The sequence below is a fragment of the Pleurodeles waltl genome, chromosome 10, assembly GCF_031143425.1.
Source record: "Pleurodeles waltl isolate 20211129_DDA chromosome 10, aPleWal1.hap1.20221129, whole genome shotgun sequence".
Taxonomy (NCBI): Eukaryota; Metazoa; Chordata; class Amphibia; order Caudata; family Salamandridae; genus Pleurodeles; species Pleurodeles waltl.
Window position 1 is genome coordinate 913,957,716 of NC_090449.1, and position 25,051 is coordinate 913,982,766.

At 48.4% G+C, this 25,051-nt stretch overlaps 1 protein-coding gene across 8 annotated transcripts in view; it reads right to left on the reverse strand.

Moving 5' to 3' along the window:
* LOC138262021 (ATP-dependent translocase ABCB1-like) overlaps positions 1-25,051 on the reverse strand; it is a 920,359-nt gene that overhangs the window by 363,939 nt on the left and 531,369 nt on the right. For all 8 annotated transcript variants that reach the window (XM_069211673.1, XM_069211677.1, XM_069211676.1 and 5 more), the window contains one exon: positions 15,615-15,715. In XM_069211673.1, the coding sequence (XP_069067774.1) occupies positions 15,615-15,715 (101 nt within the window). The remainder of the gene's footprint in view (positions 1-15,614; positions 15,716-25,051) is intronic.

The window sequence follows — 25,051 nt, forward strand, 5'->3', positions numbered from 1 at the left end:
TACAGTGGGTGGGATGCCCACTGTTCAATCCTGGGGAGTTCAAAGCCACAGTCTCTCAAGTCTCTACAGTGGGTGGGTTGCCAACTGTTCAATCCTGGGGAGTGCAAAGCCACAGTCTCTCAAGTCTCCACAGTGGGTGGGTTGCCCACTGTACCATCCTGGGGAGTGCAAAGTCACAGTCTCTCAAGTCTCTACAGTGGGTGGGTTGCCCACTGTTCCATCCTGGGGGGTGCAAAGCCACAGTCTCTCAAGTGCATTACAGACTCCACTGGTACTGGAGGAGCCATGGTGCCCACAGTGCATCGTGCAGCCCTGCCGGACACAGATCCGGGCCTGCCCCTTCTGCCAATGGGCCAGCGGTGCTTGACTTGAAGGGTCCAGCGGAGCGGTGCTTGAGATGAAGGGCCCAGCGGAGCGGTGCAGAGACGGCGGTGCCCAGCGGAGCGGTGCTTGAGATGAAGGGCCCAGCGGAGCGGTACCTGAGATAAAGGGCCCAGCGGAGCGGTGCTTGAGATGAAGGGCCCAGTGGAGCGGTGCAGAGACGGCGGTGCCCAGCGGAGCGGTGCTTGAGATGAAGGGCCCAGCGGAGCTGTGCCTGAGATGAAGGGCCCAGCGGAGCGGTGCTTGAGATGAAGGGCCCAGCGGAGCGGTGCAGAGACGGCGGTGCCCAGCGGAGCGGTGCTTGAGATGAAGGGCCCAGCGGAGCGGTGCCTGAGATGAAGGGCCCAGCGGAGCGGTGCTTGAGATGAAGGGCCCAGCGGAGCGGTGCTTGAGATGAAGGGCCCAGCGGAGCGGTGCAGAGACGGCGGGGCCCAGCGGAGCGGTGCTGGAGATGAAGGGCCCAGCGGAGCGGTGCAGAGACGGCGGGGCCCAGCGGAGCGGTGCCTGAGATGAAGGGCCCAGCGGAGCGGTGCTTGAGATGAAGGGCCCAGCGGAGCGGTGCAGAGACGGCGGGGCCCAGCCGAGCGGTGCTTGAGATGAAGGGCCCAGCGGAGTGATGCAGAGACGGAGGGGCCCAGCAGAGCGGTGCTTGAGATGAAGGGCCCAGCGGAGCGGTGCTTGAGATGAAGGGCCCAGCGGAGCGGTGCAGAGACGGCGGGGCCCAGCGGAGCGGTGCTTGAGATGAAGGGCCCAGCGGAGCGGTGCAAAGACGGCGGGGCCCAGCGGAGCAGTGCTTGAGATGAAGGGCCCAGCGGAGCGGTGCTTGAGATGAAGGGCCCAGCGGAGCGGTGCAGAGATGGCGGTGCCCAGCGGAGCAGTGCTTGAGATGAAGGGCCCAGCGGAGCGGTGCCTGAGATGAAGGGCCCAGCGGAGCGGTGCTTGAGATGAAGGGCCCAGCGGAGCGGTGCAGAGACGGCGGGGCCCAGCAGAGCGGTGCAGAGACGGCGGGGCCCAGCGGAGCGGTGCTTGAGATGAAGGGCCCAGCAGAGCGGTGCAGAGACGGTGGTGCCCAGCGGAGCGGTGCTTGAGATGAAGGGCCCAGCGGAGCGGTGCCTGAGATGAAGGGCCCAGCGGAGCGGTGCTTGAGATGAAGGGCCCAGCGGAGCCGTGCTTGAGATGAAGGGCCCAGCGGAGCGGTGCTTGAGACGGCGGTGCCCTGTTCAGCGGTGCTTGAGACGGCGGTGCCCTGTTCAGCGGTGCTTGAGACGGCGGTGCCCTGTTCAGCGGTGCTTGTCTTGAAAGGCCCTGTTCAGTGGTTCTTGAGACGGCGGTGCCCTGTGCAGCGGTGCTTGAGACGGCGGTGCCCTGTGCAGCGGTGCTTGTCTTGAAGGGCCCTGTTCAGCGATTCTTGAGACGGCGGTGCCCTGTTCAGCGGTTCTTGAAACGGCGGTGCCCTGTTCAGCGGTGCTTGAGACGGCGGTGCCCTGTTCAGCGGTGCTTGTCTTGAAGGGCCCTGTTCAGCGGTTCTTGAGATGGCGGTGCCCTGTTCAGCGGTGCTTGAGACGGCGGTGCCCTGTTCAGCGGTGCTTGTCTTGAAGGGCCCTGTTCAGCAGTGCTTGTCTTGAAGGGCCCTGTTCAGCGGTGCTTGTCTTGAAGGGCCCAGTTCAGCGGTTCTTGAGACGGCGGTGCCCTGTTCAGCGGTGCTTGAGACGGCGGTGCCCTGTTCAGCTGTGCTTGTCTTGAAGGGCCCTGTTCAGCGGTGCTTGTCTTGAAGGGCCCTGTTCAGCGGTTCTTGACATGTGTCTCCAGGGCACCAGATCCGGCCAATATTTGGAGTTCACTCGCCATCCGACTTCTCGCTTGCGGGGCCCTCCTGTGCTGGAGTCCTGGGCCCTTGGGTGTCCTCCTTCACACCCGGAATGGGGTTGGTGGGGCCCTCCTGGGCAGCTCGCCTGCTGCCGGACTTGTCGGCCGTGCTGCCCTTGCCATCCTTCCGTGATTCTCTGTGGCCCTTGCCTCCCTTTGTCGATGTGCCAGGTGACACCCCACTTCCTGACGGTGCCAGGGTAGTGCCTTTGGAGGCTGTCGTCTCTGGCCTCTCACCTTGCCTTTCTTAGTTTTTTTCCCAGGGGGTGGGCTGGCTGTCCCTTCACTGCTGGCCGATGTTGCTGCCCTTGAAGGTGGTGGACTCCAATATTCTTGTACTATGGTCCTTGTAGGTCCAGGGGTTATGGTGGCTGAGGTGCTGATTAGACTCTTACAAGATGGAGGGGGTGGGTCAGGTGATGGAAAGAGGTTAATTTTGGACAGGAAAAACTTTTTAGAAGCATTGGGAAGGGTAGGTGCAGTGGGTATGGGAGTGGAGGAAGAGGATGTGGTTGTAGGAGAGTCAAGTGTGGTGTCTTTGGGTGCAGGTGCTTGTGACGGAGGCTGTCGTGAGGTGGATGGCTGTTGGGTGGGTGGCTGCCTGCGTTTGTGTGGTTTGGAAGAGGGGGTGACAGACACACTGGGAGAGGACACAGGGGACGTGTAAATGGCAGTGGGGGTGGTGACTGCATGTGTGCGGAGTGTTCTGGTGGGTGTGCTGGTGATGGACGTACTGGCTGATGATGTTGTGCATGCAAGTGTGAGTGGAGACGTCACAGGGAGGGAGGAGGGAGACGAGGAGGAGGGGGACACAGAGGAGGCAGTGGCTGTTGGCATGTCTGCATGTGGATGTTGCTTGTGTGAATGCTTGTGTGATCTGTGGTGCTTATGTCTGGATGAGCTGCCCTTGGGTGTTGAGGTGTGTGCAGGCTGGTCTGTAGGTGTGTCTGGGATAGGCAGAGGAACAGGGGAGTGGGACTGGGATGAGGAAATTGGAGGAGGGAGGCAGGAGACAGGGACAATGGCTGCCGTCAGTGCTGAGGCCAGAGCGTTGAACGATCGCTGATGGGCAGCCTGACCCGAATGAATGCCCTCTAGTTATGCATTGCTCCGGTGCACCTCCCTTTCTACCCCCTGGATGGCATTCAAAAGGGTAGACTGCCCAACAATGAGCATCCTGAGAAGGTCAATGACCTCCTCACTGAGGGCAGCAGGGGTAACTGGGGCAGGGCCTGAGGTGCCTCGGGCGAAGGAGATGCCCGCCTTCCTGGCTGAGCGGGCACGGGGCGAGAGCTGAGGGGCTGCTGGGAGGGCGGAGCTGGTGGGCTGGGTGGCGGCTGTACCTGTTGTTGCGGTGGGCACGGATGTTGCCACCACCACAAGGGAGCTCCCTTCCGAGGACGTGTCTGTGTCGCTGATGTCTCCACGTGTCCCCGTTGTGGAGCTCCCCTCGCCCTCTGTCTCACTGGTGAACTCCGAGTCGGTTGCATGGCCCTCCGGGGCCATGTGAGATGCAGCTCCCTCGTGCTCCGATGCCACTTCTCCTCCGCCTGATGATGGTAATGCACACATGTACAGGAAGAGCAGCAAAAAAGTGGGGGGGGGGGATAAAGACATGTTGAGTGCATGCATTGGCGACACAGTTGGCGGAGAGGACAGACACAGAAGCCCCCTGCACTACGCCACGCACTTGGGGTACACTACTCAATCATTGGGACTTGGCCTACAAGCCTATGGACGACAACTCCACACATAGGTGACACAGGGCCATGGATAGCTGTACTTGGCACCCTACAGAGGTGGGGGGTGGGGGCACAGGGCCATGCCTTACGGAGGGGCCTATCCTACAGAAATCGCCCTGGCCTAGGGATACCCACAGCCCTCCTCCCCCACCCAGACACCTCCACTGCGCGCTAAGATAGCAGAATGTGCTGGTACTCACCCCCTTGTGTCTGCTGTGATGTCCTCACACGCCCATCCAAATCTGGGTAGGCCACCGCCAGGATCCGGGACATCAGGGGGGTCAATTGACGAGTGGCACCCCTCCTACGTTGGGAGGCCATCCCCAGCAGAGCCTCTGCGGTCTTCCTGCTCCCGCGGCGGATGTCCTCCCACCTCTTGCGGCAGTGGGTGCCCCGTCTGTTGTGGACCCCCAGGGTCCGGACATCCTTGGCGATGGCATGCCAAATGTCGATTTTCTGATGGGCGCTGACCTATGTGACATGTACAGGGGGAGAAAATCATAGATCATCATTTTCTGCATGCTCGATGTGAGTGGCCCCCCATCCCCACCCTTGCCATGTGGCACATGCTCTCATCTGTCGTTTGATGCATGCCTCAATCACTCCCCTCCCCACCATCTTTCATCCACCCCACTCAACACAGGCATTGCCCACAAAGCATGCTTACAGTGGACTTACCTGTTGGTCTGGAGGACCGTAGAGTAGCGCATTCTTGGGGAGGACCCCATCCACGAGTTTCTCCAATTCTTCAGAAGTGAAGGCAGGGGCCCTTTCCCCAGTCGCAGCAGCCATTGTCTCTTCCAGACCGAGGTCACAGCAGCACTTGCAGTATAGGTCCTCTCCTATGGATGATCAGGTATCGAGTGATTAGGCAGATAGAAAATGGCGGTCACGCCGGGGGCGGTGCGTACCGCGGCGATGCGTACCGCAACAGCCGGCACACTTCGTCATTGGCTCCTGAAACCCATAGGGTTCAATGTTAACCAATGCAGCTTTGCGCCGCAGTCTTCGACCGCCTACCGCCACGGTGTGCTACGCCAGTGCATTTACCTCACATCCCATTGTCGCACTTCACAGGTCAGGCAGCCGCCATTTCAAGGGCCCACATGGCTTAATTACTACTGCGTCACACATACCTAGGCCTTGCATCGACACTCACACAAGCCATTCAATGCATTTAGAATCGTGTACTGTGCAAGCTGTGGGAACGTGGGTTGATTGACTCTGTGCTCCATGTTGTCCTTCCTAGGCACCGTCTGCTGGGACTTGCGAGGAGACGGAGGAATGTTCCCGTGTACAGACCGCTGGTGGACCTGTCGACAATGGAAGAAAGACATGTCATACTGACATACAGGCTTGACCGAGCCACTATACGGGAATTGTGTGCCCAGCTGGAGCCAGACCTGATGTCACCCATCTGCCAACCCACAGGGATCCCCCCTCTAGTGCAGGTGCTGTCAGTACTCCATTTTTAGGCAAGTGGGTCATTTCAAACAACAGTGGCTATTTCTTCAGGGATGTCTCAGCCTATGTTTTCAAAGGTGTTGTCCAGAGTCTTGTCTGCCCTGATGAAATACATGCGGAGCTACATCATTTTCCCTGAGGTGGGGGATTTGCCTACAGTGAAGGGTGATTTCTATGCCCTTGGACATATTCCCAACATAATAGGTGCCATTGATGGGACCCATGTGGCTTTGGTCCCCCCCAGCAGGAGTGAACAGGTGTACAGGAACAGAAAAAGTTATCATTCCATGAATGTCCAGGTGGTCTGTTTGGCTGACCAGTACATCTCCCATGTAAATGCCAAGTTCCCAGGGTCAGTGCATGACGCGTACATCATGCGAAATAGCAGCATCCCTTACGTGATGGAACTACTTCAGAGACACCGTGTGTGGCTAATTGGTGACTCTGGTTACCCCAACCTGCTGTGGCTACTGACCCCAGTGAGGAATCCCAGGACAAGGGCAGAGGAACTGTACAATGATGCCCATGTTCGTACTAGGAGGGTGAACGAGCGGACCTTCGGCCTCCTGAAGGCCAGGTTTAGGTGCCTGCATATGACAGGTGGATCCCTAATGTACTCACCAAAGAAGGTGTGTCATATCATCGTGGCCTGCTGTATGCTTCACAACCTGGCTTTGCGACGCCAGGTGCCTTTCCTGCAGGAGGATGGTCCAGATGTTGGTGTTGTGGCAGCTGTGGAGCCTGCGGAGAGTGAAGAGGAGGAAGACGAAGAGGATGACACAGACAACAGGAACACAGTAATACTGCAGTATTTTCAATAACACACAGGTAAGAATCAACACCGGCATATTACTTTTACTTGAAGACTACTGCCTCTCTACTGTCTGACCTTTCCCCCCAGTGTATGGTAACTGAGTTTGACTTTCCCTTCCAATTTCAGAGATGTGGGCCCCACTGCGTGACCTCTGCTTTGTTTCCCCATGGACTACAGCTGTGTGACAGTGGTATGTTGTCATCACAATGTAACTGGACATTTTGGAACGGTTATGTCTAATACATTTGTTTACAAATACAGGCAGACTCCAGATGAATTTTGTGCAATAAGTGTGTTTATTAAAGTGCTCAAATTTGGGAAATTGGAGAAAATCGGTGATGGGTGATGGTGGAGGAATGTCCATGGCAGAGTCCAGATTCTCAGTCTCACAGGTGCATTGTCCATATGCCTGTGGAAGGTGGAGCAGGGGCAGTTTAAGGTTGGACAGGGTGAAAATGTGGGACAGTGGGATGACATCAGGGGGTATCCTTTCCTGGTGGGGGTCTTGGCATCCTACTCTGTCTTCTTACGAGATCTCAGGCCCCGCTTGCGGGGTGGTTCTCCTTCTGCAGGGGGTGGGGTTCTGGTGGCCCGTTGTTGTTGTGTCGGGGCCTCCTGTCCACTAGCGCCGGCGGAGATGGTAGCCTGTTCTTGGTCCATGCTAGTGACAGGGGCCCTTTGTGGTGCCACATGGTCCCGCAATGTGGTGACAATCTGGTTGAGTGCCACAACGATGGTACCCATTGCGGAACTAATGTTTCTGAGTTCTACCCGGAACCCCATGTACTGTTCCTCCTGCAGAACCTGGATCTCCTGGAACCTGGCCAGGACCGTCGCCATCGTCTCCTAGGAGTGGTGGTATGTTCCCATGATGGAGGTGAGGGCCTCGTGGAGAGTGGGTTCCCTGGGCCTGTCCCCCCCCCTGTCGCACAGCAGCCCTCCCAGTTCCCCTGTTTCCCTGGGCCTCTGTCCCCTGGACTGTGTGCCCACTACCACTGCCCCCAGGTCCCTGTTGTTGTTGGGGTGGTGGGTTAACCTGGGTGCCCTGTAGTGGTGGACACACCGCTGATTGACCTGTCCTGGAAACAGAGGCATGGGCCCGCTGGGTGGGTGCTGTGCTGGTGTTCCCAGAGGGGGGTAGGTCTGCTGTGGCCTGTGGCTGTCTGAGGGGAACCGACTGTCCCGAGGTCCCCGATGGGCCGGGCTGGTCATCTGGGTCCAGGGAGACAGAGCTGCTGTCATCACTGGGGGCCTCTTCAGGGGGTGGGATGGACATTTCTGGACCCTCCTGGGCGGTGTGGTGGCGTTCGGGTCCTGCAGGGGTATAAGAGTATTGTTATTGCTTCTGTGTGTGCCATAGCATGCAATGTGTGGGTGCCCTTCTACCCCAGTGCTGGCATTCCCTTGTGGGAGCAGTTGTGACGGTGGTTTGGGGGGGGATGGGTATGTGCAGTGGGCATGCTTAGGTGATGGGTGTCCATGGTTTGTGGTGGTATGCAGGGCTTGGTGTTGGGATGGGTGGGTTGTGCTGGTGAGACATTAGCAAGGAGGATGTGTGATGGGGGGGTGGGGGAGAGGGTGGGGGTATGAGTTGGCATGCTGGTGGGTGTGGGGGTTGAAGTAGTTGAGATTAGACTTACCAGAGTCCATTCCTCCGCTTACTGCTGCGAGGCCCTCAGGATGCAGGATGGCCAAGACCTGTTCCTCCCATGCTGTAAATTCTGGGGGTTGAGGTGGGGGTCCGCCGCCAGTCTTCTGCACCGCGATATTGTGTCGGGATACCATGGAACGCACCTTCCCCCGTAGGTCGTTCCACCGCTTCCTGATGTCCTCCCGATTTCTGGGATGCTGTCCCACAGCGTTTACCCTGTCCACTATCCTTTGCCATATCTCCATCTTCCTGGCAATGGTGGTGTGCTGCACCTGTGTCCTGAAGAGCTGGGGCTTTACCCAAAATATTTCCTCCACCATGACCCTGAGTTCTGCGTCTGAGAACCTGGGGTGTCTTTGGGGTGCCATGGGGTGGTGTGGATTAGGTGTGGGGTGGTGTTTGCGGTGATGAGTGTGGTGAGTGTGGTGGTGTGTGGTGTTTTGTGCGTGGATGTTGTGTGGGTGATGATGTTGTGTGCCTCTGTGTGATGGGGTTGTCAATAGCTGTGCTCTCTCTCTTGCCTTCTCTCAGAATTTCTGGTTGTAGGGGTTTGTGGGTGATGTGGGTGTGTGTTTTATAGTTGATTGGATGTGTGGGTGTGGTGTGTGTATGTGTTTCAGGTGTGTGTATTTCAAATTGTCCAATGTGGCTGTGTTTTGGAGCTGGGTGTGTATTTTGACCGCGGTGGTGTGTAACACCAATGGAATACCGCGGTTGTAAGACCGCCACGTGGATTCGTGGGTCGGAATGACATGGGCGTATTTCTGTTGGCGTGACGGTGGAGGTTTGGTCATCGCCAGTTTTTCGCTGCCTGTTGGTGTGGCGGACTTCTGTGGATGTCGGGTTTTTGGCGGTTTGCCTGTTGCGGGTCAGAATGACCGTGGCGGTTTACCTGGACCGCGGCGGTGTTATGGCGGTCTTCTGACCGGCGGTAAGCACCTTTTACCGCCGAGGTCAGAATAACCCCGTAAATGTTGAGTCCATTTGTGTATAGGAGTACAACTGTTTGATAACCCTGTATGCTCCCCATCTAGAGCGGTATCCAGTTAAAAAAACGCCTACTAGCTTACCAAAATGAACAATTTCAAAAGATCTGACTGATGTTCTAGAGAAAAAGAAGTAAAAACAAAAGAAAGAAGTATCAGAGAAAAACAAGAGTAAAAGTGATGGTGAAATTGTAGGTTACCACTGATCAAATTTATCTGGAGTCAACTGCTATGTTAATATAGTTGTTAATGCACAGTTCTCATTACTTACTCTGGTCCACAAACTTGAAGAGAAAAAGGAAAAATAAATATGCTCTGTACTATTGACTTTGTTAGAATGGTTGTCGAGTGATACAACAAAAACATACTTTGCCTCTTGTACTAGGGATATTGCAGATATATGCTCTGGATCTGTACACTTTGGACAAAATACTCAAAAGATGCACAAGAATTGTTGATGGTCCTTCTAGGTATTTTAGAAGAAGATATGGTTCTTATTGATGGACTATTTGGTCTAAGTTACTCATGGAAGTATGACTGTGAAAACTGTTCCTTTTCTTCAACAACAGAAATACATTCAAAATGATTTATCTACCAAACTCTACCAGAATAAACAAGCATTTGAAATGCAATGGGTCTCGCGCTTGCTCAATGTAGAGCTATTAGCATTGTAAATTCCTACCTGGACTTTTCTTGCCACATAAATTGAAAATGAAAAGTAAAACAGTTGACATAAGCGAGTCGATTCAAAATGCTACCATGAGGATGAAGGAGAGACACAAAAGGAAAAAGAAGTTCGCTCACAGTCGAAGTTATAGACAAAAGTGCAATTGTTTATGTAACAGGGTCGATGGCCAAGGCGATAACAAAGGACAAACGTAAAGCATTTACCCATAAAAACAAGGGATTTTTGAAAGGCAAGCCCATGAATGATTGCCAGTGATGGGCGTGCGGTGGGCGTGGTTAAAAGCCCAGATACATACCAACATGTCAGAAAAGCCCAGTCCTGAGTCCTAAAAAACAATTAAAAAAATGGGAAGGGTATAGATACCATTACCCCCAGGCCTTGGGGTAGAGTCCTACCAAAAACATTTTCTCTTTAATTTTGCTAATAATTTGTAGGGGATCAGTGAATCTGCAGCAACATTTTAAAGAAGATAAGCGCAGGCTTTTTAAAACCAGTACATTTTTAAAAATGTTTCTAAAAACCCAGCACGTGTGGCCACCCTCCCAAGGTGAATTTCACTCTTCCTTTCATGCCATTCCTTGAAGCCAGACATCTTTTGTAGGTGAAGAGACACTCCGCTCTTGGCTGATTTTGGCCACAAGGACGCTATTTCCTGGAGCGCCATGTATTTTTCAGAGGGGCATGTAGCCCCCCTCCTCAGGCAGGTTTCAGGCCTGTGGAGCTCAGCCCCAGGTCATAATGTACTTTTGAGGGGGAGGGGGCATGCTAAAAGCACAAAGGACCCCATCTACTAGGACTACTAAACTGTTAAAAAGTGAGGGGGCCACCCCTGAACCATGAATTGACCTGGAGAACACATCCTCCCGGGCCAGCTCTTTTATGGGGCTTGGCCACAGGTCCTGGCAGAATGCAGCACACTTAGAAAGAGGAAATAACAAGGCAAAATAAATATATTTCTCCTTGTTCTGTCTCCCCTGAAAAGGTGTAGCATTTTGACAAATTCCCAGGTTTACCATTGTTGGTAAATCTTGGAATACTCCAAAATCTATGCATGGTTGCCTAGGGACACCAAGACTGCACCTGCGGAACCACTCCCTGGGGAAGAGTAAAGCACAGCAGCAATTTGAGCTGTCTTGCGTTAATCCAGATTTTTCTAAACCCCGCAGGCCTTGGCAAAGGCTTTGCACCACCTTTGCACCCCCTGTGTGGCACAAACATGACACAAAACCATGGTAAATATGCCCCAGAGTCTTTAAATTTAAAATTGTAAGGCACCCAAGATGTTGGGTGTAGGGTGAAATAACACTCTGGAATCCATCTACGGACCATTGCCTCTTGACTGTCTTATAATGTTGTGCTTACTTTTATATCATTGATGTTGCTACTATGTTTATTTGTGAATAACAGATGGTAGGATATCTGCCTATGAATTATTAGTGGTGAACAAACTACTATCTCTTTATATTGTTTTTTTGTTCTTATGCTTGTTTCTATAAAAAAAAAAAAAAGGTATTAATAAAGATTGTTATTTCATGTTCAGTAAGTAGTATGCTTTTCAGATGGAAATGGATTTGCTTTATTTGCAATGGAGAATACTGATTCCTGCTAGTCATATATCAACACATAACACTACTCCTTAAATTGGGGAAGGACCCAGCACTCTGCATGTCATACCGGTCACTATCCCTCCTAAACACTGATGTAAAATTCTACCCTAAAATCTTGGCAAAGAGGCCAGAAAATCTCCTTCATGTTCTTATTGACCCAAATTAGTTTGGATTTATTTGCGACCAGAAGGGAGCCCATTTGATAGATAAGGTCGACAGGAGAGACATACCAGCCTCTGTAATCTCTTTGGACACCAAAAAGGCAATTGATAGGGTTAGCTGGGAATTCCAAGAAGTGGTTCTAGCCAAAATAAAGCTCAGCCCCAACATGAGCAACAAAATAATGGCAGCTGAATCTTCTCCCACAGCAATTGTATTGATCAATGAGCAGAATACTTCTCCCATTCGCCTACACAGAGTCACTAGACAGGGGCACCCAATCTCCCAGCTCTTGCTCACTTTGGTAGTTTAACTGCTAACCATTAAAATCAGGCAAACTCAAGAGACTGAGGATATTCGCTTTGGGGCACAGGAACACAAAATGGCACTCTTTGCAGATGACATATTGCTTACATTAACAAATCTTGAAGCAATTATGCCGGCAATGGCCAAAATCCAGGACCAGTTTGAACGTGCCTCAGGATTTAAAGTTAATAAGGACCGATCATAAATTCTCAACCTGGCAGTAAAAGCAAATGATATATCGCATATATGTGCACAAGCACTTTTTTGATGGTCGCCAACCTCCATTTTCTACTTGGACCTCTCTATTACCGCAAGATTAGAAGACTGCTTGAAAAACAACTGTTCAGCATTTAGGTAAAACATCTTGGACGACCTGAGAAGGTGGTGACCACTATATCTATTCTGACTGGGGTGCATTAATGTGATCAAGATTAACGCTGTTGTCAAACTACTCTACCTCTTTCAGACATTGCCCAACCCCAATCCACTTTTTGTGCCTTCATCTGGAGCAGGAAGCATCCATGTATATATAACAAACTACTGATGCTTCCTGTCCAAACCTCCTACACTATTACTGGGTGGCACATCTATGCTTCATATCAGAGTGGGTGGTACACAAAAGTGAAACGCACTGATTACATATGGATCAAGCAGTTGCCTGCCGACTCCTTTAGGACCTTGCTTAGCTTACAAAAATCCACCAGCCAAAACTGTATATATCTCGATCCTCACCAAAACAGTCCTTCTGGGATCACCTAGCCATTAGGAGAGGGCTCACAACCCATGGCCATTGCCTAAAACCATGTCTATTCACCAGCACTGTCTCCCCTCGCATTGCCAGAATTGACACCCGGAGAATGTAGGACCCTATAGGACCTATTCTTGGGACATGCAGTCAAAATATTTGTGTAATATAAGTACAATTTCCAAGTTTTTGAATATTGCCAGCTCAGTCTTTGGGCCCTTCAGGACCCAAACTTATCTGCATCAAATTGCACCTTCACGTCCTTCGACAACCTGGTGCGCACATACACATGTTTAAAATACTTCATCTTGTGCCCCTACAAAGTACTCCAGGAATCCAGGCCTAGGCTCACATACACATATCAGAATCGATGGGGAAGGAATCTACACAGGACCGGCCCCCCCTTAAAGAATGGGGCAAGTTACGGTGGGATATCCCCAGCACACTACGCAGCACAATACAGCAGAAATCTGCATACAAGCTCATGTTCCAATGGTACCTCACCCCTGCACACCAGCAACAACTTTTTTTCCACCACAACAAATCTCTGTTGGCAAAGTGGCAAAGCAGAAGGCACCTTCATGCACATATGGTGGACATGCACACTTATCAAGACTTACTGGAAGGACATTCTAGGCCATATATAAGGGACCCGGGAATACCCAGTCACAGAGGACCTATATACAGTCCTTTTGGGTATGCCACCTCTAAATCTGAAAGTCATGACACAATCAGATAGCATATGCATTTGACATTAAACAGTCACAGTCAAGCAACTAATATGTCTTCAATGGAAAAAACTGAATATCCTCCACACAAAACTATGGTTCCACAGGATGTGGCACATCAAGGCCATAGAACAAATCACAGCCACGTTACAGCAAATAGACTTCTATATGGAAACCACTAATAGACTATGGCCCTGATTTATACTTTTATTGCACCGCATTGCTGTCATTTTTTGATGCAAAAGCGTCGCAAACTTACAAAATACAATTGTATTGTATGTCACAGCTAGAACATCAACATTTCACTCCACAACACCTTCACTCAAAGGCCAATATTTATACTTTTCTAGCGCCACAGTTGAGTCATTTTTTGACAGAAAAAACGTGCAAACTTGCAAAATACAATCGCATTTTGTAAGTTTGTGCTGTTTTTGCGTCAAAAAGCGGTGCAAATGTGGCGCTAAAAAAGTATAAATATGGGCCAATATATCTAATTGACCTATGTGGTAGGGGAAGGGCACAGCACTGATGGAACCACCTTGAATCCCCTAAGCAGTGATAGCACATCTCCAAACTCTGCTGACTGCCCCCCGTAAGACCATAACTACAATGCACTGTAGCACTCTAATAACACCAATCTGCGATGCAGCATTACCAACCAGTTTCCCCTTATCACCGTTCTTAAGAAAACAGATTTTCCTATATATTCCATCTAGGAGCCTACGGTCTTCCTCTCTTAGGTATGTCCATATTTTTCAGTCCAAGAGAGCCTGGGGTAGTAATTCCTTCTCTAGTAAAGCCGCCTGTCTCTGGAATTCCCTTCCTTCGGAGCTCCGCCATGAATCCTCAGAGCGACTCTTCAGGAAAAAACTTTAAACTATTATTTTTGGTAACTAACTCATTTCTTCCCTCCTGTACGTGATTTCTGCTGCTGTTAGCACTGGGATGCCCTTGGGTAACTATGCGCTCTATAAATCCAAAAAACTAAACTAAACTTATCACTGACTTCTGTACAGTGACCTTCCTCCCACCTGATTCCCTGCCATATATACCCCTTTACTTCTCCGATTTACCCCCTTCATTACTGTTGGCTTAAACAGGAAAACTATACATGAATCAATACTATATTGCTGCCTAGTGATGTACGAAGGTATGTGTGTGATTTCTACTGTGTTCTTTGTTATACACCAGAAACCTAATAAATGTATTTTTTTTTTTTTAATAAGGCGGATGAACTATCGCAATGTCAGTGTGTTAGATGCTGCCAATTAGTGCAAGTCTGCAGGCAAACACCATCACTGTCATCTCATGGACCTTGGATTATTGGAAAACTCTCATTTGAATGGATGCAGAAGCAACAGCATCATACCAGGGGACATAGGAAGAGTCTGGTGGCAGAAGTTAAAAAGAAGAACAGCATGTGGAATTGTATAAGGGACAGGAGGAATTATGTGATTAACGTTTGATACATTCAATTGAAAAGAAAGTAGCACCAGAAAGAGTCGGACTGAGACAGCAAATTGGCCGAGGCCAAAAAATAAATGTGGACCCCACTAGTGAATCAAATTTCTAAAAATAGTGGCCCATGTTTGCAAATTGGGGAAGCTTGAACTTGTGAAAGCGTGCTGTGGTATACAAGACAGCACTGATTTGAGCTTGCTAGGGGTAATGTTTGGTTTACTAAAAGGGAAATCAACAGTGAAACCTGCCAGAAGTCCATAAAATAGTCCCAGAAAGAACAAAAATGGACAACAAACTGACCTGCCAGCCCAGCCCATCGGGCACTGTCTGATTGCCGTATATACCTGTCCGACTCTAGCAGCAGACATGACAGTGAGCTTCAGGGGGACCTTCAGGGGCACACAAGCAGATCACCAGCCACGTTTTGATCCGAAGGTAATGTGAGAGCTCAGAGGATGAGAGCTGGGTAGCATGGAAAGTTTAGAATTCAAAAAGACCTTTCTTCTACAGATATCAGGGCGGACAAGAAAGGGGTGCGAGTAAAGATTCATGGAAAGAAATGAAATACTGGGATGCTAAGACAGGAAAAGTTACGATGAATTTATGTGTTCAGTAGAAGAGGTGATCATGAACAGATCCTTGAAAGAAAAAAATCAGTCTGTTAATTTAAATGGACACTAGCGAACCTACATCCAATGTGTTAAACAAGATTAAATCTAGGTAATTTCACAAGAAATACAAGAGTTCAGATAGCACAGCAAACAATTCACCAGAACCGGTCTTAATCGCTCCATAACTGTCTAGATTAAATTTGGTGATGACCTTTAAAATTGCTTTTCTTAGGTATAACTCATCTTGTGACATACCTAACTCCAGCCGTAAACAACTTTAATTCTGAACTATTTAATTTGGTATAACATTAATATTTAGCTGCCATATCTTATGAGCAACAAAATGTGTTCATGGCATTGCAGTCAATGAAAACGATTGCATCAGCAACATTCATGGCAAATAACCTGTATGGCTTCTTCAGACTTGCTGCATATTTTTCATAGAAGGCATCTTCTCGAGTTAACGAAGCCACAGTTCTTATGTTTTCCACAGCTTCTGTTGATATCTAAAATAAAATGACATAAAGACAAGCAACATGTAATTATGAAAAGATTAATGTAGTTTTTGGCAGGCAAATTACAGATATATGTGTTTTTGCTGTAGTTCAATTGGAGAATTATGCTTCAACATCTCAAATTGTAACTTTTTTCTGTAAAGAAAAACTATACTAATAGAGAGAGAGAAAACTTGTTTACCTACAGTTCTTCTCACTGATGGATATCATTCCCCTGAAGGACATGCCTAGTACTATTATTGGGCCCGATTCACAAAGGTAAGCTTAGACCAAAAGTTTAAGTTTAGACCAAAAGTCTAAGTTGTGACTTAGGCCCATATTTATACTTTTTTAGCACTGCATTTGCGCCAAATACAATTGTATTTTGTAAGTTTGTGCCACTTTTGTGTCAAAATGTGGTGCACTTGTGTAGTGCTTCTGTTCTTATCTCATTTTTAGCACTTACATAACATATCAAGAATGCACTTCTGAGTTCAAAGAAGACTTTTATTGTTGTTAATTCTTTTCTAGCCGCAATTTCGTGAATGACAAATTATTAGATTTCAAGCACACGTTAATGAAAACAAAATATATCAGTTTGCAATATACACAGCAGGTTATATTTATAAGATATTGAATGCAAAGCAAAACAAATACTTCACCGTGTGAGAAACTATTTACAGCTTCATCTTTCTAGGGTCTGCAAGCTGATGACTCCCTGTCAGCTGCGAGAAAGAGATTTATCTACCCACACGGGATGCTGGCAACTGGCGCCTAGTTCCAGCACGAAGTCAGGCAGATTTGAATCTAATTCTCTGAAGCCTGTGACATTCGTTACAAAGGTGTGCCCCCTCCTCTCAGACTCGGGAAAACTACGCAAGCTTTTGGAGACTGGCCAGATCTCCGAGACTGCTCCTCTTCCCAAGCTCAAGCAGAGAGAAAAACAACCAATGTACCCTCTCTTATCAGGTCTAGTCTACTGTGAGAAGAAAACAGCTTGGTTCATCTTGTGCAAAAACTCAGCTTGGAAAAATACCGCTTGGATTCTCAACTGCAATGTCTAACTCCTCGTTAAAGGCAATAGGCAGCTAACCTAAATATCAAATGCAATGTCTAATGTCATATCAAAGCCAATAGGCAGCTGAGCTGAATACAAAATGCAATGTATAATATCATGTCAAAGCCAATAGGCAGCTAAGCTGGATACAGGATGTAATATCTAATAGCATGTCAAAGCCAATAGGCAGCTGAGCTGGATACACAATGCAATGTCTAATATCATGTCAAAGCCAATAGGCAGCTGAACTGAGTACAGCATGTAATATCTAATAGCAAGTTAAAGCCAATAGGCAGAATACAGAATGTAATGGCTAATGCAATGTCAAAGCCAATAGGCGGCGAAACTGGATACAGAAAGTAATGGCTAATGCCATGTCAAAGCCCATAGGCGGCTAAACCGAACAAAACATACCATGTGCTACTGGTGAACATTGAGCAACTAATATGCGCAGTGGTGAAACACAAAGGGGCTCATTCTGACTCCCGCCGGCCGTGGTAACCACAGGGCCGGCGGGAGCCGCCAGAATACCGCTGTGCGGTCAGAAGACCGCCGCGGTTATTCTGAGTTTCCCGCTGGGCGGGTGGGCGACCGCCAGAAGGACGCCCGCCCGCCCAGCGGGAAACCCCCTTCCACGAGGATGCCGGCTCCGAATGGAGCCGGCGGAGTGGAAAGGTTGCGACTGGTGCAGTTGCACCCGTCGCGATTTTCAGTGTCTGCATGGCAGACACTGAAAATCTTGGTGGGGCCCTGTTACGGGGGCCTGGGCACTGCAGGGGACCCCAGGGGCCCCACGACACCCCTTACCGCCATCCTGTTCCTGGCGGCCAAAACCGCCAGGAACAGGATGGCGGTAAGGGGGTCGGAATCCCCATGGCGGCGCAGCAAGCTGCGCCGCCGTGGAGGATTCCCCAGGGCAGCGGGAAACCGGCGGTACACCGCCGGTTTCCCGTTTCTGACCGCGGCTGTACCGCCGCGGTCAGAATGCCCAGGGATGCACCGCCAGCCTGTTGGCGGTGCATCCGCGGTCCCCGGCCCTGGCGGATTTTACCGCCAGGGTCGGAATGACCCCCAAAGTCATTGGTCAAACTTAATCAATGGCAGGACAAAATGTGGCGCTAAAAAAGTATAAATATGGACCTTAAGGTCTAACTTTATTTGTAGTAAAGTTAGACTTTTGGTCTAAACTTGGACTTTTGGTCTAAGTTTATCTTTGTGAAATTGGCCCATTGTGTTTATCCAGGGCAGTTAGGGATGAGGCCTTGAGGACAGGCTCCCTGGCATTTCTGGAAAATTAGGCCCCGATTTATGCTTTTTGGTGCAAAACTGCACTGATGGAGTTTTGCACCAAAAAGGTTCAGCACCGGCTTGCACCATTTCTGTGCACCAGCCAGGCACCATATTTATGGAATGGTGCAAGCCGGGGCAAAGGGTGGGCTAGCGTAAAAAAAAAATGACGTTAGTCGGGTGGGACTGGCGCTATAGAAGAAGTGGGTTTTGCACCAAAAAATGACGTTAGGCAGGTTATAGTAAAAAAAATGGCTCTAACCTGCCTAGAGTCACTTTCTGACGCAAAACCATCCATACCATATGACTCCTGTCTTAGAAAAGACAAGAGTCAAGGCCACCACCCCAATAGCCAGCACAGGGGACCAGGGTCCCCTGGGCATGGCCATTGCACCCAGTGCCATGTAGGGAGGCCCATTTCTCGGCCCCCTATGGCACGTTAAAAAATAAAATGCAATACTTACCCGTACTTACCTGGGATGGGGTTCCCCATCCTCCGCAGTTCCTCTGGTGTGGGGGGTGTCCCTCGGGCCTGGGGAGGGCACCTGTGGGCTTATTCCATAGTGTTCCACCATGGAAATAGGCCCACAGGTCCCCTAACGCCTTCCCTGACCCAGGCGTTAAAAAATGGGGCAAAGCAAGCTTTGCCCCACTTTTTGACCCCTCTTCCCTTCTGTGCACCATTTTTGCATGGGATTATAAATATGGCGTTAAGGCCATAGAGTCATATTTTGCACAGGAACGCCTACCTTGCATCTCACTAATGCAAGGTAGGTTTCCACTTCCCAAAAATGACTTTAACTCGGGTCTAGCGCCAAAGTATAAATATGGAGTTCGTTTTGCACCGAATTAGAGTAAAAAAAAAATGACGCTAAGTTGGTGCAAACAGAGTATAAATATGCCCCTTAGTGTGTTCAGGAGTCTAAAGGCATTTAAAATCGACAGTAGAGCAGGATGGGTATGTGAAACAAAAGGCTTTGCTATTTTCACTTCTGTGCTCTCTTGCAATGTTATTTTTATCTTTGTCACTGTTTTTCACTGTGTGGTTTCTTTCATAGTGGTGTGTTTCCATTTGTCACTCTTTACTTAAACTGAGGTTTTTGCTGTATGAGAGATAGCTATGTGATGTAATTGTGCTTGAGATAAGGGACAACTTTTTTGAATGCCAATGACTGAACATACCAGTAAAAGGGTGGTGTTGATGTTTTTTTTCCTGAAGAAGGAAACTATTGCTAATGTTTTTTCATGAAAGATTCGTGCTAAGCAAGAATGTTCTTTACATAGGTCTCGATTACATTTTGCGGGAATGTAAGGAGTGTATCTTTCACAAAGTACTAAGATACAAGTTATTGTTTCTCTTTCATCAGAAAGAGGTGCTGGCTAAAGTAGAATAGCATTTGGTTTAATATGTTCTACATACCAAGACCAGGAGTGTTCACATATTGCACCGTTGTTGGCTAATTCTTACAAAGAGCCCTATTTAGATCTTGGCAGGCCTCTCATTGTCTCCTTGTAGTGGTGTTGTCAAGTACTCCACCAAGTTGAGAGATTCCCCTCATCCTCTTTAGATGTGGGCCTGCTGATCCTCTGTCATGTAAGCGGCTCACCTCTGTTCACACGGGGGACTCCTCTGCTGGTTAAAATTACTCCATCGCCGTCAGGGTGGTGCGATTGCACCGAGCCTATTCAGAATTTCTGTCCTAGCAATGGATTCCTGATGTAGTGTAGAAAAGTAGTCTCTTTCTAGCTTGGTTACCCCCACTTTTGGCCTGTTTGTCAGTGTGTTTGACTGTGTCTACTGTGATCCTGCTAACCAGGACCCCAGCAGTTATGCTCTCTCCCTTACATTTGGTTGTCACATAATGTTAACACAGTATTTTACCCACAATTGGCATACTGGTGCCCCCTTCTAAGTCCCTAGTATATGGTACCTAGGTATCTACAGCATTGAGGCACCAGGGGATCCCTATGGGTTGCAGCATATATTTTGCCACCCATAGGGAACCCATGTGAGGGCTTCTGAAGGACTACCATTGCAGCCTGCGTGAAACGGTGCATGCACCCTTTCACTGCCATTTACATTGCACCAGGTCACTTATAAGTCACCACTACAGCAGGCCCTACAGCTCTGAGGGCAGGGTGCAGATCACCTGTGTGTAAGGCACCTCTGCACTAGCAGGGGTGCCTCCACGACCTTCAGGACCATTTTCACAGACTTCGTGAGTGATGACTCCATAGATAGGGAGCTCAGAAAGCTGAGATTGGAGGAGGCCAGGCAGAGGCTGCAGCAACAACAGCTAGCCCTAGATAGGGAGGCCTTGGCAGTGGAGAGGGAAAGGCGGGGGTTGGGGATAGTGCCCCATGGTGGCAGCATCAGCAGTTTCAGGGATTACAGAGTCAGGGAGGACACCATTGATTTCCGAAACTTGCACAAAATTGTTCCCTCATACAAGGTAGGGGATGATATCTACAAGTGGCTTGCTGCACTTGAGAGGGCCTGTAAAGTTCAGAGGGTTCCTCAAAGGGAGTGGGCTGCTATTCTTTGTTTGTCCTTCTCTGACAAGGGGAGGGATAGACTTCTCACTGTCAAAGAAGAGGATGCAGGCAACTACAGAATTTTAAAAACAGCTCTTTTGGAAGGTTTTGGTCTCATCACTGAACTGTATAGGATCAAGTTCAGGGAGACCAGGAAAAAGGGCTTAGAGGATTGGGTTGACTTTGTAGACTGTTCTGTTAAAGCTTTAGAAGGCTGGTTACATGGCAGCAAAGTGACTGATTATGAGGGCTTGTGCAATCTGTTGCTTAGAGAGCATATTTTAAATAACTGTGTCTGACTTGTTGCACAAATACTTGGTAGACTCAGATCTGACCTGTCCCCATGAATTGGGAAACAAGGGAGACAAATGAGCCAGAACAAGGGTGAGCAGAAAAGCTCATACAGGGGGTGACAATGACAAGAAGAAAGACAGTGGTAAGCCTCAGGACAAGGGTGGGGACAAAGACAAAAGAATAGACTCCTCATCAGGTCCACAATACTCCTCTGGGGGTGGGAATAAAACAGCAAAAACCTTGGTGCTATGTGTGCAGAAATAAAGGTCATAGGGTCATATGCAATGGGAAGGACAGGAAATTACTACACCACACTGTTAACTCAAACGTAACACAAATCTGACCTCTCACAAAGAACCTCTGTTCACAACAACAGTATGCCCCTTCAGAAATGCTTCTAAATAAAGTGTATAAAGTTGTCATCATTAACTGTCAAAATGGGCTGGAACAATGCACCATTTGGTCCCATTTCCAAAACATTTTTCTCTGTGGGGAACTCCTCCACCAATGTGCATTTGGAGGGTGGGCATGAGCACTGACGTGGGGCACTGGGTAGAAAATACATATAATATGGCCCCCACTTAAAGTTTGGACTAGTCAGACATAACAATATAAGTAAGGTCAATGTTTTTAGAGACACAACTAGAAAGACACCAGGCTAATGGACTCAGACTAGACCTAAACATACATATATAAGAGAAGGAAAGCATTCCACATTATGATTTAAGCAAAATGACCATAAGATCTAGCATGTTCTATCAAGGCATGGATGGTCTGAAGAAAAAGGGAACCTGGATGTTTATGTGCATGACCTTTCCCTCCAGTCCACCAGATGTGTTCTGACGAGACTACAGAGGCACTAGCGAGCCATGCACAAGTAATACACTTTGAGTTTCAGCCTCTGATACATTCAACAACCAGTTCCACCCTCTGGCATTCAAAGATGTATAATCAATTTCCTACACGTAAGCAAGAGAGACTGCTACCTCTAATTTTCCTGAGAATGAATCATTTAATTTCAGATATTGGGGATCGAAATATCAACATTTCCTGTCCTTAGTCACTCATTTAATATTTGACTTCTTGCAGTCCCGAATTATTACATGTCTGGATTCCGATTCAGTTGTCTCCTTGCGTCAAATGCCAACTATATATAATTCTTTGTGCACTTTATCATTTTGTCACTATTTCACTTGAACTGTGTCTGTACCAGAACACTTAATAATTGAGCTGTCTATTGATCTTTGGTTGTTGTTCACAATACAATTTATACATAAGTTACTAGGGATCATATTATGTGCTCATTGTGGCTCCCTATATTTGTAAATGATCTTTGTAGTGTATCTGGGTCTTACATTTACACTCACCCTTAACTCAGTTCAATATGCTTTTAGAGACACCAATCTGAGGTTAGTGACTATGGAACATGTTTGAAATGGCCTTTCTTGTTGGTTAGGGTATGCACCTAATACAGGCAGAACCCTCCCCCTCTAGTCAGTGCGAGGGAGTTGCACACCCACGATAACCCCTGCTCACCCACTTGGTAGCTTGGCACAAGCAGTCAGGCTTATCCCAGAGGCAATGTGTAAAGCATTTGCACAACACACACACATGTGACACAATAAAAGCACCACAAAGGAAACACAACATCCAGTTATGTAAAAATAACCTGTATTGCACAAAACATCATTAGACTAAACACAACATGTATCCGTAATATCCTGCTACACAAGCAATTGTCAGAACATCACACAGCTAGTAGTACTCTGAAAAAGCCAGCAGTAGTCATATAAAACACTTAGGTTACTGGTTATTATGCAACACAAGCAGAAGTCAGATGAAGCACATAGATTACTGGTATTCTGCAACACAAGCAGTATTCAGGTTGTCATCACTGTTAGAAATGGGGTCTTTGGTTGGCAGTCAGGTTACCCTCTGTCCAAGCAAGGACCCTCACTCTTGTCAGGGTAAATCACACACAATTCAAATTATCCTGTGCCGACCCTCTGGTAGCTTGGCACTGAGCAGTCAGGCTTAACTTAGAAGGCAATGTGTAAAGTATTTGGGCAATAAATCAAGCAATAACACAGTAGAACACCACAAAAATACACCACACGGTGTTTAGAAAAATATATAATATTTATCTGGTAAGATGCAGGACAAAACGATCAGGATTCAATAAGTACACATTGAAATATCACTTAGAAAATTATATAAAGAGTCTTTAGTTTTTAAAAAGCAACAAGTGTCTCTTGCAAGCACAAAATACCCGGTTTGTGTTCAAATTCTCCGCAAGGGACCGCAGAGGAGGAGTTGCATGAAAAACGGGGAGGTGTGCGTCGATTTTTCCACCGCACACAGACGATGCATCAGTGAGTTTTCACACAAGGCAGGCCTTGTGTAGATTTCCGGCACCTACACTGGGATCGTCTTAGGGCTGTGGGGTTTTTGGATGCCCCAGGGACGATACGTCGAAATCCCGGCCATGCAGGATAAAGTCACAGGGGCTGCGTCGATCCAGTGGGTGATGCGTGGAAATTTCTGCTGCATGGCAGGCACTGCATTGATTCCTCTCAGGAAGTTGGGCTGCGTCATTCTGGCTCAGCTTTGCGTCAATCCACTGGGCCGTGCATTGAATTTCTGGTCGCAAGTTGGGCTGCGTTGTTCTGGTTCGGCGTGCAGTGATTTTCTCGCCGCAATGCAGGCTGTACATTGTTTCTTGCAGGCTGTGAGTCGATTTTCACCACACAAGGAGTTCTTTTGCAGGAATGAAGTATTTTTGGTGCTGAGGCTTCAGAGAACAGGATGCAAGCTCTATCCAAGCCCTTGGAGAGCACTTCTCAGCACAGCCAGAGAGCAGCAAGGCAGCAGGGCAACAGCAAGGCAGCAGTCCTTCTCAGAAAAGCAGTCCAGGTGAGTTATTTTGTTCTTGGCAGGTTGCAGGTTCTGGTTCAGGGTTTCGTCTCCAGGAAGTGTCTGTGAAGTAGAAGTGTCTATCTCAGAAGTGACTAAGTTGGTAGGGTCAGAGACCCTGCTTAAATATCCAAATGTGCCTTTGAAGTGGGGTAGACTTCAAAGAGTGGCTTAGAAGTGCACAAGGTCCCCTTTTAGTTCCATCCTGTATGCCAAGGTCCCAGTAGGGGTTGTGGCAGTCCTTTGTCTGAGGGCAGGCTACTGTCCTTTGACATGTAAGTGTCAGGCCCTCCACCCTCCCATCCCAGGAAGACCCATTCAATATGCAGATGTGTGCAAGTGTGACTCCTGTGTTTGGGGTGTCTGAGTGAATGCACAAGGAAGCTGTCAAATAAACCTAGCCAGGTGTGGATTGCAAGGCACAGAAGGATTTGAGGGTAGAGAAATGCTCACTTTCTAAAAGTAGCATTTCTAAAATATTAATATAAAATCCAACTTATCCATTAAGCAGGATTTTGTATCACCATTCTGGCCATTCTAAATATGACCTGGCTACTCCTTTCAGATCAGGATCTACCACTCAAACAGCATATGAGGGTAGCCCTAATGCTATTCTAGGAAAGGAGCAGGCCTCACAGCAGTGTAAAATGAATTTAGGGGTTTTACACTACCAGGACATATAGAACACACATGTTCATGTCCTGCCTTTTACCTACATAGCACTCTGCCCTATGGGCTAGCTAGGGCCTACCTTAGGGGTGACCTATATGTAGAAAAAGGGGGGTTTAAGGCTTGGTAAGTACTTTTAAGAGGCAAGTCTAAGTGGCAGTGAAACTGCACACACAGGCACTGCAGAGGCAGGCCTGAGAGATGGTTAAGTGGCTACTTATGAGGGAGGCACAATCAGTGCTGCAGCCCACTAGTAGTATTTAATTTACAGGCCCTGGGCACATGTAGTGCACTTGACTAGGGACTTACAAGTAAATAAAATAATCCAAATGCGTATGAGCCAATGTCACCATGTTTTAAGGAGGGAGCTTATGCACTTTAGCACAGATTAGCAGTGGTAAAGTGCGCAGAGTCCTAAAGCCAGCAAAAATTAGGTCAGAAAAAGGAAGGCGAAAGGTTTGGGGGTGACCCTGCAGAACGGCAATTTCCAACAATCATTTTTACCAAAAATACACATGGCACAGTAAAAACATCATCATAAATGTAAAATGACATCATGAATGCACATAAAGGGAAACATCATTAAAAATGCT